This window comes from Aulonocara stuartgranti, assembly GCF_965226115.1.
Source record: "Aulonocara stuartgranti genome assembly, chromosome: 12".
NCBI lineage: Eukaryota > Metazoa > Chordata > Actinopteri > Cichliformes > Cichlidae > Aulonocara > Aulonocara stuartgranti.
The window spans coordinates 29,612,336-29,631,341 of record NC_138948.1 but is presented as its reverse complement, the minus strand read 5'-3'; the positions used below and the strand labels follow the sequence as shown (position 1 = coordinate 29,631,341).

General features: G+C 40.1%; 1 protein-coding gene across 1 annotated transcript; it reads left to right on the top strand.

Moving 5' to 3' along the window:
* Nucleotides 1-9,055: 9,055 nt before the first annotated feature.
* Nucleotides 9,056-18,215, top strand: LOC309719066 (C-X-C motif chemokine 10-like). Its single transcript, XM_082554878.1, has 5 exons — nucleotides 9,056-9,290; nucleotides 17,246-17,357; nucleotides 17,472-17,598; nucleotides 17,683-17,763; nucleotides 17,863-18,215. Exons 2-5 carry the CDS (start codon nucleotides 17,306-17,308, stop codon nucleotides 17,921-17,923), a joined length of 321 nt encoding a protein of 106 aa, XP_082411004.1. The 5' UTR covers nucleotides 9,056-9,290; nucleotides 17,246-17,305; the 3' UTR covers nucleotides 17,924-18,215.
* The last annotated feature ends 791 nt before the right edge of the window (nucleotides 18,216-19,006 follow it).

Here is a 19,006-nt window from a genome sequence, read left to right as displayed (position 1 = left end):
GCTGGTATAGTTTTATACTGGCCGCTATTGTCACTTGCAAGATTATTTTTACCGTCCTGTGTTTTGATTTTGTCTCTGCCACCAATACTTATGATCGGGGCATGATGTTGTATATCAAAGATTCAATGGAGAGCTACTGTGACAGCTGGGACAGTTACAGGAAATTTTTCCCTCCACCCTTTGTGTGTTCCTCACCTGACTGCATGTTACAATACATATCGGTGGGATTTAACACGAAGAAAAGAAGAAGTAGGGGAACCAGGGCCGGTGTCCAGGTTCGACTGAGAAGGTACTGAAGATTAGCTTCTTGCATGTGGGAAGAGTCCCGGTGCCTACAACCAATTTATCTACTGTCACCTGGTGCCGACGCTACACTTCAGTTCCCAGCTCGGAATCTATGGTCTGATGGCCCCATGTTCACTTGGCGTCCCTCCTTCGACCGCCGTTTTTGTTGTGGTAAGGACTAATTCAATGGTTCATGCAGCACCCTCTGGTGGTGGTGCCATGTGTATTTGTTGTTGCAGCTTGGCAATAAACGGAGTCGCTACGTTAAGACAGAGCTGTCCCAGTCTCGTTAATGGTGCTGCTATTATAAACCTGAGATCTACCAAAACATGGTGTCAGAAGTACTCTAGAGGGAAGAAGAACGTCACGAAAACGGAAGCTTTCTCACCGGAGAGAACTCGCCCTGCAAGTTTGCATTAACAGCCACAGTAGGAGCTAAGCTAACAAATTAGCAAACGCTAACTAGCATCTTGCGACTAGCAGCATGACAGCCGAGCCAGCAGCCTTCCAAGTATCACCGCCGCCGAAATTTGACTTTTCAAAGCCAGAAGAGTGGCCGAAATGGATCCGACGCTTTGAGAGGTTCAGGATAGCATCCGGACTCGAGCTACAATCGGACGAAAACCAGGTTAACACTCTGATATATACAATGGGCGATGAAGCTGAGGACGTGATCACTTCGTTGAACCTGACCGAAGAAGAGGCGAGTGAGTACCACACTCTCAAAGACAAACTCGAGGCACACTTTGTAGTCAGAAGAAATGTTATCTTTGAACGTGCAAAGTTCAACCAAAGGCAGCAAGAAGCAGGAGAGACTGCAGACGGGTTTATTACATCCCTATATGCCTTGGCTGAGCATTGTGGCTACGGGGCGCTGCACAGTGAAATGATAAGAGACGTGGACTGTGCCACAAACCACAGAGAGGAACGTGAAAAGCCAATGCAACCGCTGTGGAAAGACACCCTTTCACAGCAAGAACCTGTGCCCAGCCAAAGAGGTACTCTGCAATCAGTGTAAAAAGAAAGGTCACTATGCAAGAGTGTGCAGGTCTGGGGCAGTGGGAGAAATACGTGCAGCAGGTGGTGACAGTGAAGAAAGGGAGGTAGCATTTTTGGGAACAGTAGCCTCAGAGAGAACTGAGGATGCGTGGTTGACTAAAATAAAAGTTAACAATGTAGACTGCTGGCTCAAAATTGACACAGGAGCGGACGTAACCGTATTGCCTGAAAAAGAGTACAATGCTCTAGCACAAAAACCACAGCTGCAACCCACAGATCTGAAACTGTATGGGGCGGAAATGTCTCCACTAGCCGTTAGAGGGACATTTACTGCTAACCTGAGCACTCCGAGCAAAACTACAGTACAGCCTGTGTATGCAGTAGCAGACCTGACGCAAGGGTTACTTAGCCGCTTAGCAAGTGTAGCACTTGGATTAGTGGCCAGAGTAGAAGCAGTGTCACTCACTTCGGTAGAGGCAGTAAAGCAGCAGTTTCCAAAACTATTCAGCGGGTTAGGCCGAATGGAGGGGGAATACAAAATTGAGCTTAAAGCAGACGCTAAACCATTTGCCCTGTCAACCCCAAGAAGGGTCCCGTTTCCCCTGTTGCCCAAAGTCAAAGGAGACCTTGCTCGTATGAGTTAGGTGTAATCTCCAGAGTAGAGCAGCCTACTGACTGGTGTGCAGGAATGGTTCCAGTACCTAAACCAAACAGAGATGAAGTGCGTGTGTGCGTGGACTTGACCAAACTAAACAATTCTGTGAAAAGAGAAAGACACATGTTGCCATCAGTTGAGCACACCCTAGGACAGCTAGAGGGCGCAAAGTTGTTCTCAAAACTCGATGCTAACTCAGGGTTTTGGCAAATACCTTTGTCCAAGCAGTCAGCTCTTCTCACAACCTTCATCACACCATTCGGAAGGTACTGTTTCAATAGACTCTGTTTTGGCATATCCTCAGCCCCTGAGCATTTTCAAAAACGAATGTCTCAGCTTTTGGAAGGGCTGGACGGTGTTGTCTGCCAAATGGATGACATTCTGGTTTATGCTGACACACAGACCCAGCACGACAAGAGGCTGGTTGCAGTCCTCGAATGGCTCACAAAAGCAGGGGTGACATTGAAAAGTGAGAAGTGTCAGTTTGCAAAGACCTCAATCAAGTTCCTCGGACAGATCATTGACACTACAGGAGTCAAAGCAGACCCAGAAAAAGTGAAAGCGGTCAGCAACATGGAGGCACCCACCGATGTGGGTGGAGTGAGACGATTCCTAGGAATGGTTAATCATCTAGGCAAGTACCTTCCCCACTTAGCAGAGAAAACACAGCCGTTGAGAGAACTACTCAGTACCAAAAAAATTTGGTGTTGGAGTGAGGCTCAACAAACAGCGTTTGACAACATTAAGGCAGAACTGAGTAAACCACCGAACTTGGCACTCTACAACCCCAAAGCACAAACAACAGTATCAGCTGATGCATCCTCCTATGGACTAGGAGCGGTGCTACTTCAGAAACAAGAGGATGACACAACCAAGCCAGTGGCCTTCGCTTCAAGAGCATTAACCCCCACAGAACAAAGGTATGCTCAAATAGAGAAGGAAGCGTTAGCCATAACCTGGGCATGCGAGCGATTCTCTGATTTTCTTATAGGCATTGAGTTCCATGTTGAGACAGATCACAAGCCTTTAGTACCACTTTTGGGCTCCAAGAACTTAGACGAACTGCCACCATGAGTACAAAGACTGAGAATGAGATTAATGCGGTACTCTTTCACCATCTCACATGTCCCAGGCAAACACATCGCAACTGCAGACGTGCTGTCCAGAGCACCAGAAAAAACTGTTTGTGATGAGACATTAAGAGACGAAATGAACCTGTATGCACATCAGGTGATTTCAGGTCTTCCTGCAACAGAGGAGAGACTACAACAAATAAGAGAGCAGCAAGACAAAGACGAAACACTGAAACAAATCAAACTCTACTGCAGGAACGGCTGGCCGGACAAACTCAAAATACCAGGTCCATGTTTCCCATACCACCAGCATGCAGGGGACCTGACTGTTGAAAATGAACTTCTCCTAAAAGGTATGCGTATAGTTATTCCAAAGATATTACAGAAAGATGTTTTGACACGACTGCACACAGGTCACCAGGGCATTGTAAAGTCCAGGGAACGAGCCAAGCAGTTGGTATGGTGGCCAGGACTGAGCTCTCAACTACAACAGCTGGTAGCAGAATGTGAGACATGTGCAAAGGTGAGACAGCAACCCAGAGAAACACTCATGCCAACTGAGTTTCCTACATGGCCGTGGGAGTTAGTTGGTGCTGATATTTTTGAGTGGAGTAACAGCCAGTATTTGGTTGCAGTGGACTATTTCTCACGATACATAGAAATAGCTAAGCTGTCCTCTACCACATCAGCAGCAGTGATTGACCACTTAAAGTCCATATTCGCATGCCACGGCATTCCAACAGAGTTAAGGTCGGATAATGGTCCACAATTCTCCTCAGAACACTTCCAAAAGTTTGCTTCAGAGTGGGGCTTTGCCCACACCACTTCCAGCCCGAGATTCCCTCAGAGCAATGGTGAGGCTGAAAGAGCAGTGAGAACAGTAAAGAGCCTTCTACAGAAAGAAGGAGACCCATATCTTGCTCTCATGGCATATCGCGCCACACCACTTACCAATGGACATAGCCCTGCAGAGCTTCTGATGGGGAGGAAACTTCGTACCACAGTTCCCATACTTCCATCCTGCCTCAACTCAGGCTGGACAAACATCACTAAACTGAGAGAGAGAGAAGGGAAGGAGAGAGAAAAACAGTGGAAATGGTTCAATTACAGACACAGAGCACAAGACCTCACTGGACTACACCCAGGAGATCAAGTTTGGATCACAGACATGAAAACAAATGGGACTATATCAGGCAGAGCAGATACGCCGCGGTCTTACCTTGTTGAGACCCCGAGGGGGCTTCTACGTCGAAACAGGAGCCATCTCATCACACTAAAAGGGACCAAGACTGAACCAACTGAACAACAAATCCCTGTCCTGCCAGAAAACAGCAGCAGCCCTGTTTCAAACCAGGTTCAGCAGTCTACTGAAAGAAGATATCCTACAAGAGACAGAAACCCACCGAGGTACCTTAAGGACTTTGATTTAGGTAGAAGGTACTCTCGAGCACCTGAGTGACCAGCCCGGGGCAGAATAATCCCCTCACTCAGTTGAAGGACTGGGTTGTCTACCCCACCTTCATAGTTGAATAAGTTCACACAGTTAAATAAAATAATAGTTATAAATTAAGGCAATAAATGTTTGTTACAGATTTGAGTTAATGTAACAGCCTTGGAGTATCCAGCTACAAGTTAAGTTGCAGTGATTTCAGTATTGACATAAATGTGGATTAATACAGAAAACATTATAGTTTATAATGTACTCAGAAGGGGGGATGTTATGGTAAGGACTAATTCAATGGTTCATGCAGCACCCTCTGGTGGTGGAGCCGTGTGTATTTGTTGTTGCAGCTTGGCAATAAACGGAGTCGCTACGTTAAGACAGAGCTGTCCCAGTCTCGTTAATGGTGCTGCTATTATAAACCTGAGATCTACCAAAACAGTTTTGATGGCAGAGTTGATGGATATTAGCTTCTGCTAGCCCTGAAGTCCCCGCCCGGCGTAACAGGTGTAGAGGTGCGCACAGGTGTTTAATTCGAGTGCCACTTCAGTCAGCTGTTGACTGCACCAACCAAACGTCTTCAATCAGGTTTGCCCTGCTCAACACTCGCTCAATCACAAATCGTTTATTTTAAACGATCTTTTTATAAAGGAATCTCTCAACTTCTTGTGTTTAACTGAGATGTGGCAACAAAACATGGATTATATACATCTGAAGGAAATTTGTTCGACGTCTTTCGGGACGTGGCGGAGGTCTCGCTGTTGTGCACCAGGACAGATTCACATGCAGACTGATGAACTTGGATTCTTTTACTTCATTTGAACTTCAGATGATCAAGGTCGGCTCTTTGCGCACCTTTTATTGTATTTTAATCTACCGACCTCCTGGCCCTGCCGGAGTCTTTTTAACTGAATTTAACGACCTCCTATCATCCATTATTAAATTAGAGAAGGTGGTAATTTTGGGAGATTTTAACCTTCATATTGATGATGCATCCTGTAATATGGCTGCTGACTTCATGACTATCACAGAGTCTTTTAATTTTATGCAGCATGTTTCTGGCCCTACACATGTAAAGGGTCACACATTGGACCTTGTTTTCTCCTTGGGTTTAAATATAAATGACATTCGTGTGGAAAATGTCCATGTGAGTGACCATAGCTGCATATATTTTAACTTGTCGTTTTATTTGGATCCCCCGGCTCCCAAAATAACGATTGAAAGGCGAATCATAAACCAGAACGCTGGCAAAAGGTTCTCTGCCATGTTTGACGCTGAAATGACTTAGAATGATTTGGACTCTCTTGTCTCATCCTTTAATAACCAGTGTAATTCTACTTTAGACATGGTGGCACCTCTGAAAAAAAGTACTGTCCTACGTTTGAAATCTCATCCTTGGTTAAATGAAAACATTCGTAATTTCAGGAGATACTGTCGCAAGCTAGAACGTTTGTGGAAGGCTTCCAAGCTTGAGGTTTATAAGTTACACCTTAAAGAATCTATCCTCTTGCTAAATGACATGTGGAAAAATGCCAGAGTATTTTTCATACCTCATAGCTTCAAAAAAGAAAGATCCTAAATTCTTGTTTAAAACAATTAAGAGTATCGTTTCTCCTGATGCTCCTTGTGCACCAGTTCACTCAACGTCCGAATGCAATGAGTTTATGAACTATTTCAGAAATAAGGTCATTGCCACCAGGTCTAATATCTCTCCATCTTCTCAATATCAAACTTTTAACTTGCTCTCCTCTGATACTTGGTCCTCTTTTACTCCTGTTACATTACAAGACATCAGAGGCCTGCTTTGCTCCATCTTCATTTTTCACTAGTGTGTTTGATTCAATTGGCCCCTGTATTGTGGAAATGATAAATACTTCTCTTCATACTGGCTGAGTCCCCAGCTTACAAGCTATTGTTGAGCCAATATTAAAGAAACCCCAGCTGGATCCATCTCTTCCTAACAGTTATAGGCCAATATCCAAATTGCCTTTTATATCAAAAATTTTAGAAAAAGTAGTACTAGAAAAACTTAACTATTTCCTGGATAAAAATGCTGTTATGGACACTTTCCAGTCTGGTTTTCGTAAATTGCATTCCACTGAAACGGCCTTACTTAGAGTATCTAGTGATATCTTGATGGCAGCAGACTCTGGAGAATATACAGTGCTGATCCTGTTGGATCTCAGCTCTGCTTTTGACACTGTAGATCACAGTATCATGATAAACAGACTCGAGAACTTGTTTGGGATTACTGGTGTTGTTTTAAAATGGTTTATATCATATCTGTCTGAGAGATCTTTTACTGTTTGCACAGGGCTCTAGACTAACTTTTTGCCATGGGCGTACCGGTACGCCTAACTTAAAAAAGTTAGTCGTACCGGCACAAAAGTTAGGCGAACACAAATTTTATAATAACTTATATAATATAATGTGTTTTTCTGGATACACTGTGCTTTTTCAGCATTCAAAGATTGATGACACCGTGTCAGAGCACTGGCTATGAATTTCAGAAGGATCAGGCCTTAATTTAACAGAAAAGTTAGCAATAGTTCTTTTCCTATTACAGCTACATCCACTTCTGTCGTGCCTAGGCTACTCACTAGGGCTGGGTATCATCACTGCTTTCTATAATCCATTCAATTCCGGTTTTCAAGTCCCGATTCGATTCAACTTAGCCTCAGACAGTCAGAAATATTATAATTCTGATCATTTATCAGTACTGACTTCATCAGAATTGTGAACATCACAGCAGATGTCTATGTGTGAAAGTAACTGAGAATAAAACACAGAAAAACATGAAGGAGATTTTCCTGGTCTGGCTTTTTATAGCAGATAACCTTAAAAATATTCTACAATGTTCTGCATATAAAGTTTAAATTTCTTCAGTATTGAACAACAGAAAAATAGGCTTTCTCGTCCGAGGTCATTTAAGTGAAAAAAAGAAAAGAAAAAGACAGCAGCCTACAGTGCTGTAAACAACGGTAGACTGGTGGGTAATAAGCGAATGAATAATACAGAAAACAGAGATTGGAGACGGAAACTGTTCTTGAAGTACAGAGAGAGTTAGAGAGAGCGCTAGCTGTGCATGAAGTGTGATTTTAATAGTCGTGGAAGCAAAACAGCAAAATTCATGACGACATTGATCAAATGTGAAGCGCAGTTTGCTGCTTCTTTTGCTGCTTCTTTTGCTGCTGGCTCGGTGAATTTTGGTTGGAGAGAGACAAAACCTGCAGCTCAGAATCAGCGCAAAAAGACGTAATCACAGCGCGGACCGGACGCATCAGAACCGCTAAGCTCCGACAGTGTGTCCGTCTGCGGGCTGTCGGGTGAGAAAGCCGAGGAAGACAAAGTTGATTGTGATGTGTCGAGTCATTCTGTGTTTACGTCTTTGTGTGGAATCCGTGTACCTGCTCTCATTTGCTGTTTGGTTGTTGTTGAAATGGTTTTGTGAGCTTTAATCACAAAACACAGTTATATTTAAAAGTCGATTCAGGATTTAATGAATTGATATCGCTTTATTCAAGCTACTCACCTCCCACTTCCACCTGCACTTTCAACTGGACCACGGCCAATCAGAGAGGTGGTTTTGTGAGCTTTAATCACAAAACACAGTTATATTTAAAAGTCGATTCAGGATTTAATGAATTGATATCGCTTTATTCAAGCTACTCACCTCCCACTTCTATCTTACTATCTCTGATTGGTTTAGTCCACGATAGGGGCATAATGTGTGTCTGTTGTTGACCACAGGGAAGGTTGCAGATTTTGTTTTTTGTTTTTTGCTACCCGAACAGTTGGTCGCACAGGTGCAACCGAATTTTTTTTTTTAGTCGCACCACTGAAAAATTTGGTCATATTTGCGACCAAATTGGTCGCACTCTAGAGCCCTGTTGCATGAATCATGTCACATCAGAATCAACAGTTTTGCCGTGTGGGGTACCTCAGGGATCTATCCTGGGTCCAATTCTCTTTTTACTTTATGTATTTCCCCTAGGCCAAATTATTAAGCGCTATAAATATATCTCCTATCATCTCTATGCTGACGACATCCAACTATACTGTTCCTTCAAAATGTCTGAGTTTTATAAATTGTCTAATTTAAGTAATTGCCTGACAGAAATCAACAAATGGTTATATGACAATTTTCTCCAACTAAACTCTGAAAAAACAGAAACTCTAATTATTGCTCCAGACCACATGGTCCCAGAAATTAGACAGCATATCAGCTTCTTAGACCCTTATGTAAAATCAAGCCTTAGAAACCTCGGTGTCATATTTGACAGCTCGATGTCGCTGGAGCAGCATTCTAAGCAGCTGGTCTGAAACTGTTTTTATCATTTATGGAATATTTCTAAACTCAGACTAATGGTATCAAAGCTTGAACTTGAGATGATTATTCATGCTTTTATTTCTTCTCGTTTAGACTATTGTAATGGCCTTTTTACTTGTTTTAACAAATCAGCCTTAAATCGTCTTCAGACTCTGCAGAATGCTGCAGCACGTCTCTTAACAGGCACCAAAAGAAGATCGCATATCACTCCAGTCTTGGCCTCCCTTCACTGGTTGCCTGTAAATTTTAGGTTTCATTAGGGCTGCTCAATTAATCGAATTTTAATCACGATTACGATCTGGGCTTTCAACGATCATTAAAAATGACTGAGCCGATTATTAGCCCCTCCCTCATGCTTTACTCTCGCGCTGCTCCGTGTGGCAAATCAAGCGCACTGCTCTGCATTTCGAACACGCGTCACAACAATTAAGAGGACCCGAGGGAAGCTCGGAGAGCTAAGCAGAAGTTATTTGGAGAGGAGTGGACTGCCGTTGGTTGAAAAGAGAGGTAAAAAAAAAACAAAAAAAAAAACTTCAGTGGTGTGGAAACATTATGGGTTCGTGGAGTCAGACGTGGATCAAGTAGACACAGTGTGTAAACTTTGCTATGGTGTCGTAGCTGCACCACAGAGCAACACTGCAAAGTTTACATTTTTCATTTATTTCTTATATTGCAAACATTTGCACTGTTATCAGTATTTGCACACTATTTTATATTATTTTTTAAAGTCATTATTCAATACATTGTTATTGTTAACCCTTTAAAGCCGGTCAGAGCAGCATGCTCGTTTTGTATAACTATTTTTAAATCCCTGTAGAACCTGAACCGCTAAGCTAGCACAATAAAATTTTTTCCATATGAAACCAGAGGAGTTGTATTTACATCTTATGCCCTCAGCTTGTCCTAGGTCACGGTTTCCTTCCACATATAGCTTTGCAAAAATTGCATAAAAAGTGCTTGCAGGAACAAAAACATAATATTCCAGAAACACGCTTTGCCGATCTGATCAGCTGTTCTTAACACTTCCCACATTGAAAAAGACATCAACACGAACTATCGCAAGTGACGTCATTTTCGCGGAAAATGTAGTTTTTTACTTGTAGGCCTTAGAACTCGAATTGCGCTGCTGGAAATAGTTTATTTTGATGCACATGCTTTGCAAATTTGCATCATAGGATTGTTTTTTTGTTTTTCCTGCAGTATATAAAAATTGCTGTATCTCCAAAAATAAAACTATGAAGACACTCAAAATAAATTTCCTGTTGTTGTAAACTATTTTTTGCAACTTTTTTGTATTTAAAGTTTTGAGGGATAAACCTCTTAAATTTCTCCAAGTAGAAATATATGTAAAAAAAACAAAACAAAAATGATTTTCAATTTTTTTGTAGTTTATTGCACTTTTTTGCAATTAATGTAGTTACTATGGACTTAATACATACACATTTTTAAAATATGGGCTATAACAGTTGTATTGATGTATAGCAACTTAAAATGCTCCCACAAATGGCACTACAACATTTAAAAAAAAAAAAAAAAGCTCTGGCGGACTTGGTTCTATGGTAGGTCTTAAAGGGTTAAATAAATATCGTCAAATAATCGTGATCTCAATTTCAGTGAAAATAATCGTGATTATCATTTTTGCCATAATCGAGCAGCCCTAGGTTTCATTTTAAAATTTTAGTTCTAAACTTTAGGGCCCTACATGGTCAGGCTCCTCAATATTTATCTGACCTGCTGAAACCACATGCATCTTCTCGGGCTTTAAGGTCATTAGATCAGAGACTGCTGGTGGTACCGCGCACTCGTTTTAAAACTTGTGGTGATCGGGCCTTTCAGGTTGTGGCACCACGGTTGTGGAATTCTCTCCCACTGTCTCTTCGTTGCACGGACTCCATTGATTCTTTTAAGAAACAGCTGAAGACATTTTTATTTAGAAAAGCATTTGATTAATTTCTTCTTATGCTGTTTTTATAGTTTTACATTGTTTTATTTACTGTTATATTGTTTTTATATTCTCATTTCCTTTGTGATTTTTATCTGTGAAAACCGCTATATACTTACTTACTTTTACTAATGTTGGGCAACGATAAGAAAATGAAATATCGCGATAGAATATGGGTAAAACGCACATGCGCAGTGCCTTTGTTTTCATATGCACATGGCGGAAAAAGTGTGCCGGCAACAGAGAATGAGAAGGGCGAAAGCGGATCGTTGAATGAAACTGATGAATCAGAATTGGTTTGTAAAAATGCTGAAACTTCAGTGGTGTGGAACTGGTTTAGCTTTCGTCCGTCAGATACACAACAAAGCACTAGTTTTGGTAGCGCATGCTAGCGGGCTGTCGTTATTACCGTGTTGTTTGGAAAATACGGCACACTTAAAATCAATCCTTTGTTTTTTCTGAAAATCGACAGTGCCCCTTATAATCCTGTGTGCCTTATGTATGACTTCTGGTTGTGTTTACTGACCTCAAAATGATTTTATGTGGTACACGGCGCTGGAAAATCTGTCACGTTTTAGTACGACTTTGCTAAGCTACGAACCCGCACCGCATGATGGATTGTCGGAGCATTACGGCTATCGTAGGCAGGAGCCTCGCGGAGTGATACGTACTGTGCTTCAACATAATATTACCGTATTGTGTGTGTATAACCTCTTTTTAAGTTTTGTGGATAATAATATCCACAAAACAAAACTCTTCCGGGAAAACATCTGATTTAATGACATGTGAATATGCTGAGGATATGTCGGCCAATTTCCACTGGAAATGCCTTTTGGTTAAACTGTCAGCAAGGAATTTGCACTGTTACATTTTTATATAACTTTAATGCACATAAAAAACAGCTGCTTGTTTACGTGAAAATACATTGATGGGGTTTTTTGCACTAATAAAGTTGTGGAGTTGTAAAGCATTTTGTCTAGTGTCAATTATATCGTCAGTCATATTGTTAGCGCAAATTTTCAAATGTATATTGTGATAAATATTTTTGGTTATATCGTCCTGCTCTAGACAAGGGTCACTCCCATGCAAGTAATTAAAATGTTGCTTTGTCATTTTGTAATCCAGATAACATTTTATTATTTCTTTTTCATAGTTTGGCGAAAAAGGTAAAAAAAAAAAAAAAGATACAAGGTGATAGCACACTTACATGCCTCAATTACAAATACAGCTACACTTGCATCCAAATCAGATGTCATAATTTTTAGAAGTGTGAGCTTCAGACTACAGGAGCAACTCTTCCTGGAAAACATCTGATTTAATGACATGTGAATATATGTTTCGTCACCACTTTAGTATTTTAAGGTACATTGCGGAGTTTACTGGGACTGGGGTTTTCCATCAGCATGTTTCTTTCAATTTCATTTCCTCTTCTTTAGCTGTATTGAGGAATCTACTGAAAATTAAAAAAAAAAAAAAAGCTGCAACATATATTGTCAGTGTCATTTTCACAGAAGCAGAAGTTAGAAAACAACATGCCGAGTAAGCGACAAAATTACAGTTGTGTTGTGACTGAGCATAGAGGTTACTTCATGACCAGTGTTGGGAAGGTTACTTTTAAAATGTATTCAACTATACCATACCAATACCAACTAGATTTTTAAATCTTAATATAAAATGAGTAACAGTTGGGATGACATTATGTAAGGCTGCAGTTTTTGCAGCACTCTGGTATAAAAAACTATTCCGCGCGTATATAAAACAGGTCCCCGGCTCCGAACCGTAGTAAAGGGACCTCTGGCTAATTCGTCGGGTTCCGTGTCGGGCTCGTAGCCGAAAACTAGCTTTACTTTGTTGTCTGGGTCAGCTTTGCTAACGAGAGAAAGAGAGAGGCGTTGAAAGGCTGCTCCAACGGAATTTATCGTTTCGGAGGAAAACGAACACAGCGTACTGTCGAGTCTTAATAGCTTACTTACAACTGGGCTCGTCAGGCTCTCTTTTTGGCTGCAGTGGTTATTATTATATTTACATGTTTCCATCTACCGTTTGTGGTCGGTGACAACTCGTACTTTTCTTTCGACTCTCCTTTTTCTCCCTCCCTTGAGCTCACATGGCAGTCCATTCTCCCTGCAGCATGGACTACACTGCCAATGAGGCTACATAATTTAGGGTTATTGCCTGTAACACTCTAACACTCTCTGATTGAGACACATGCATTAGAGCCTCGTATTGTGTGTTTTGTTTGGGTTTCCACCGGCGTCGAATTACCAAAAATAGAGAGAGCCTAGCCTAACATGAAACAGGAAAATACCGTGTAATCCATTTATTTCAACAAAGTAACTGTATTCTGAATACCACCCTTTTTAACGGTAATTGTAATGGAATACAGTTACTCATATTTTTATTTTAAATACGTACATGTAGGGCTGGGCCATATTATATCATTCACGGTACAATGTTAGACAACGATACGAAAATAAAATAATGCGATAGAATATGGGTAAAATGCGCATGCGCAGTGCCTTTGTTTTCATATGCACATTGCGGAAAAAGCATGGCAGCAACGGAGAATGAGAAGAGGGAAAGCGGAACGTTGAGTGAAACGGATGAAACAGAATTGGTTTGTAAAAATGGTGCAACTTCAGTGGTGTGGAACTGGTTTGGTGTTTGTCCGTCAGATACCCACCAAAGCACTTTTTTTTTTTTTGTAGAACGTGCAAGCAGGCAGTCGTTATTGCCGTATTTGCCGGACTAAGGTGCTCGTAAATCTGGGTCCAAAACTCCGTCAGCTTGAGGTCCCAAAGTCAAACGAACACTGCGGCATCACTGAGAGTTAAAAACAGGCTTGTACGATATAATGATATATATCGGATGACGATATAACAGTGTCTATCGTTTCATTTTACGCTATCGTTTGTTTCGTGGTGTCGCAAAATAAACTGTTTATGGCAATATTTTTTCATCGTTTTGATGGTCACTGTAGTGGCTATATTAATTTCTTAAAGTTCTCTCTTTCTCTTATATTTTATATAACCACACTACGGAAAGACAAGCGCCTGGTTTTTATGCGTTGTCGTGAGCAGCAATGACGGTAAAACCATCACGTGTCCGGTTGTTTATTTTCCACATAAACCTTTCACAATAAAGCTCCAGATCCTGTTGAGACTTTTCAAACTAAACTGAATTGCGTGAAAGAGTCTGCAGAGTGCTAAAAAATAAACCTTGGACTCAAACATTAGAACAGGCTTTTCCCCACAGCACGCTGTGTAATAAATACTCACAAAGAAAATGGCGACTGTTACAAGTCATGTCTAAAAATGCATCCTTTAATGCATCGGTTATAACACTCGACTCCAGGTACATGACGCCCAGCTGGAAACACTTCACGCAAGTCGAGGTGCCCGAGATTCACAGAATTTACAGAAAACGTTAAATCTTTGTGATTTATATCGTTATCAGGACGATAGATGTCTTATATCAGGATGTGAGATTTTGGTCATATTGCACAGCCCTAGTTAAAAACTGTCTAAATTCTTTCATTTTTAATAAAACGAACAGCATTGCTGCTTTACCAGGTGTAACAATTAAGTTTAACATCCAGGCATCCATGAAAATTTATTACATTTAACAGAGTCAGAAGTTAGCATGATATAGCATGTTCTCACTGAAAGATTTCTGAAATTATTAAAACGTACAGCTCTGCTATAACTTCCAACATAAATGAAGACAGAAAACTAAACAGCAGTGACATTTGTAGGGTTAATGAAGTTGGGCTAGCTGGTATATAATGCTGTGCTACATGATCGCTAGGGACACAGCTATGTTAGCATAACATAAACAGTGAAGCTGCAGGATGAATGCTAACATTTTTCCACTCGATAAAAGTTAACGTGAGGGTTCCTGATGGTTAGAGACAAATGCAATCGCATGGCAAGATGCTTTAAACTAGTGATGTGTCGGTCGCAAACGAAACGGCTCTTAGAGCCGACTCTTTGAAGTGAGCAACGTAAGCCATAAGGAGCCGTGTTTTTTTTTTTTCTCTCTCTCACACTTTTCCCCCCACTTCACTCCGCACGCGAGCCCTGTGCTCTGCGCTGGGCAGAGTGGTATGGCGTTATTTTTGTGCCACTATTCTGAGCGCATGTAAAATAAATTGCAGCTGTAGGTGTTGCAATTGGCAAGGCAAACCTAGACTTCAGAAAAATAATTGAGGCAATTCATTTACATGGGATCAAAATGTGACTGAGACAGTGATGCAAAGAATGAAAAATATTACACCAGAATAATAACAAGATGCAGCACGATGGTTAGTACTGTTACCTCACAGCAACAGCAGTCCTTCTGTGAAAATCTAACCGGAAATCTTACTATTTTCTATTAGTCTTTTTGTTCACTTTTGACTAATTAGTGGTGTTATGAAGGGACACTGTATCAGCTGAGAACCATAGCTAAATTAAAGCTACTTGTATTGCTTACGAAGAGTGATCCATGCATATCAAATACTGGAGTAATACAAGTCCTTGCACATAGAGCTGTCACATACCGTCAGGTGTTGCCTACAGTTGGTTCATATGCTGAACTTGTAAACAGAAAAAACTCAACAGTTGCACCTGATGAAATACATACATTTTTAGACAGTGAGATGACTTTCAATTTGAAGATGCAACTTCAACTATTTTGCTGGTAATAACTGAAATGAGCAAAGAAAACCAACAGCCTATTTATGCAAGATAATTCATAATTTTATTGAGGAGGGTTATATTGATTGGGTCTAATTACTGGGGTGGGTCATAACCCCCCTAAACCACCTTGGAAATTACGCCCCTATTCGTATTGCATATATATGTGTGTGTATATATATATACATATATATATGTGTGTATATATATATATATATATATATATATATATATATATATATATATATATATATATATATATATATATATATGAAGAGATAATGAAGAAATGGCTCACATACACAGCTTCTGAATTAACTTGATATTTCATTTCACAATATATAGGCTAAACTTTCTCAACAGCCCCCTTAAATGTAAGCTGAGAGTGTGCACAGTATAAATAGTTTTATTTCAAATCTATTTTGCTGACACACAGAGTCAACACTGAAAATTGTACAACATTAATGAATTACTATGTACTCGCTGTGTAGTTCAAAAGTACAATGTTTATTGTGACTTTAAATAAAGGTACCCTGACTTTAAAGCCTTCTGTTTCGTATGCTTGACATTTGTGGTATGTGATGAATTAGTAGTAGTAGCATGAAAGAGCATAGAAAAAAGTGTTTGTGTGAATGAGTGTTCAGATAGAGTAAAAAAATGCTATATAAGAACCAGTCCATTTACCATTTGGTAATCTCAGTCTGGTGAATACATTTTTGTAACTGGAGTGGCTTTCTGACATGAACTGCTGTGTTTTTATTGAGTTAGTTCGAAACTTTTACAATCTTGTTCATAGACACCACCACGTAAAATAAATTGCACATGTAAGTGTTGCAATTTGAGGAGAAATTTATTTTAAGTGAAGAAAAGCTAAATTTGAGTGAACAAAATTCATTGCTGCGTGCAAAAAATGTATTTCTGTGTTTGCTATTATCCATACACACACAATAGCAGCCCCTGTCACTCAGTTTTTGCACTTGTGCTCTCAATATTTCTGCCTGTGCGCGCTCAACTCTTTCTGTACACCGTTATATTTGTGCCACAAAACCAGCCAATCACAGACTTGGATGAAAAAAAATCTGATTGGCTGTTTTGGTCTCCAATCAGCTCGAAATGACAAAATGCAATATCCCAGAATCCATTTCGTCCAAAACTCAAACGAGGCAGTGGCGGAGGAACACAGAGTGGCGGAGTTTGAAATATTACTCTTTCCGGGTCACAAAATAAACTTTTAAGATATTTTCATGCGAGAATAGTGCTGTGTAAACTTCAAATATTTGCTTGATTTATCAAGACATCACATATTTGCATAAGTGCTCCCAAAAACAAAAACCAGGGGGGAAAGCCTTTCTGCAGGATATTTGTTTTCTTTAATCCTTAAGCCTAACAAGAACATTTGAGAAAAAAGAAAAAACCTAAACAGACAAAGTGGAAGGCCACAGTCAGAGGTCAGCGTAATCACATAGATCTACATAGCTGAGAAAATCATTTTTGCTGTTTTTTTTTTATTTTTTAAATCAGATCTCACATTAAAAATGCAACTGGAAGCTTTATGGTGATAGCTAAAGTGTAAGGGATAGCAGTGTACAAAACAGTTTAAATTAATATATAGTTGCTTTTGTCATGAGCTGTCTTATTAATGTCATTTATGTACCTAAAAGATTTCCCTCTGTAGGCATTTTTTCAATAGCTGCGATTCTCGGAAACAGGCTTTGCAGAGGGGAAAAAGAAGAAGAAAGTGAAAGGCATTCTGGAAAGTGAAATTAATGTTGCAAAACACCTCTTGGAGGTGGGGCCACTTTGTGCAGGCAGTGTATATAAGCGTGCTGCTTACTGCTTCACAGCATCAGGAGCCATACTCAAGACAGAAACGGTGAACAGCGGATCTGCCTACAGCCACAACTATGAACTCAGTCACTGCCTTCGTTGCCTGCCTGCTTATCCTAGGTGCACAAGGTACTGTGAAAATCGTATTTTTTTTCCTTCTTTGTTTCTTTTTTCCCCTTCATCCTGTTTATGGATATTTTGGCTGCTGATCAACAGGTAATGCTCTTGTCTTTTCCTACACAGGACAACCAGCCAGCAAATCTAATAAATGCAAGTGTTACAGTTACATTGGCAGGATCAGCCCAAAGCTCATCAAGACTGAGCCAGTGATACACTACCCAAGTATCTTCTGTCCACATACAGAGATCATGTGAGTCCACAAGATGACCTGAGGTATGATTCTGCTGTGTTCTCCAGTTCCTTCCTAATACACCTCTTTTTAAAAATCTTTCAGTGTTACCACAAAAGCAGATATGAAGAAGTGTGTGAATCCAGAGTCCCCACTTGGACGACACATTCTAAAAAATCACAACAAGTAAGCCAAATTCAGAATGACACGCACGCACAACTCTGTGAAGATGACAAACTAAAGGTCTGTGTTGCTTGTCACTGATAATCTCACTTGTTTCTTCAGGCAAGGGAAGAAAGGAGCTGTAAGCACCACGACTGCTGGTCAGAGTACTGCTGCAATCTAAATAAGACACTGCGTGACGAACACGCTGCACTCCTACTGCACAGCAGAAGTGACACCTGGTGTTGAACTAAAAGGACTCATTCAGTCTCACCGGAAATACAAGACAATCAATATTCTTTATGATTACTCTGCAATTTTTGTTCCCCTTGCGTGTATATATATATATATATATATATATACACATTAATATATATTAATATATATATATAAACATATGTATAGTCTAGACTTGAACTTCTTACATTTTTGTACATATGCTTTTTAAATAATAAAATAAAACCTATATGACGGGACTTTCTGTTCTCCATGTTTTGCTTTGTTTCCTGTGTACCTGTGTACCAACACAAGACAAACTAAACTCTTACACATGATGTTTTTTAATCTGGGAAAAATGCAGTGATCAATCCATATGACCTTTTTATGATGCAAGTGTAGCAGTTATGGTTTTAAAATTTGAAATGTGAGCCACCAGATAAGGGATCTCTACTAAATCAGGGATAGCTGCATGAAAGAAATACAAGGCAAACCTAGACTTCAGAAAAATAATTGAGGCAATTCATTTACATGGGATCAAAATGTGACTGAGACAGTGATGCAAAGAATGAAAAATATTACACCAGAATAATAACAAGATGCAGCACGATGGTTAGTACTGTTACCTCACAGCAACAGCAGTCCTTCTGTGGAAATCTAACCGGAAATCTTACTATTTTCTATTAGTCTTTTTGTTCACTTTTGACTAATTAGTGGTGTTATGAAGGGACACTGTATCAGCTGAGAACCATAGCTAAATTAAAGCTACTTGTATTGCTTATGAAGAGTGATCCATGCATATCAAATACTGGAGTAATACAAGTCCTTGCACATAGACCTGTCACATACCTTCAGGTGTTGCCTACAGTTGGTTCATATGCTGAACTTGTAAACAGAAAAAACTCAACAGCTGCACCTGATGAAATACATACATTTTTAGACAGTGAGATGACTTTCAATTTGAAGATGCAACTTCAACTATTTTGCTGGTAATAACTGAAATGAGCAAAGAAAACCAACAGCCTATTTATGCAAGATAATTCATAATTTT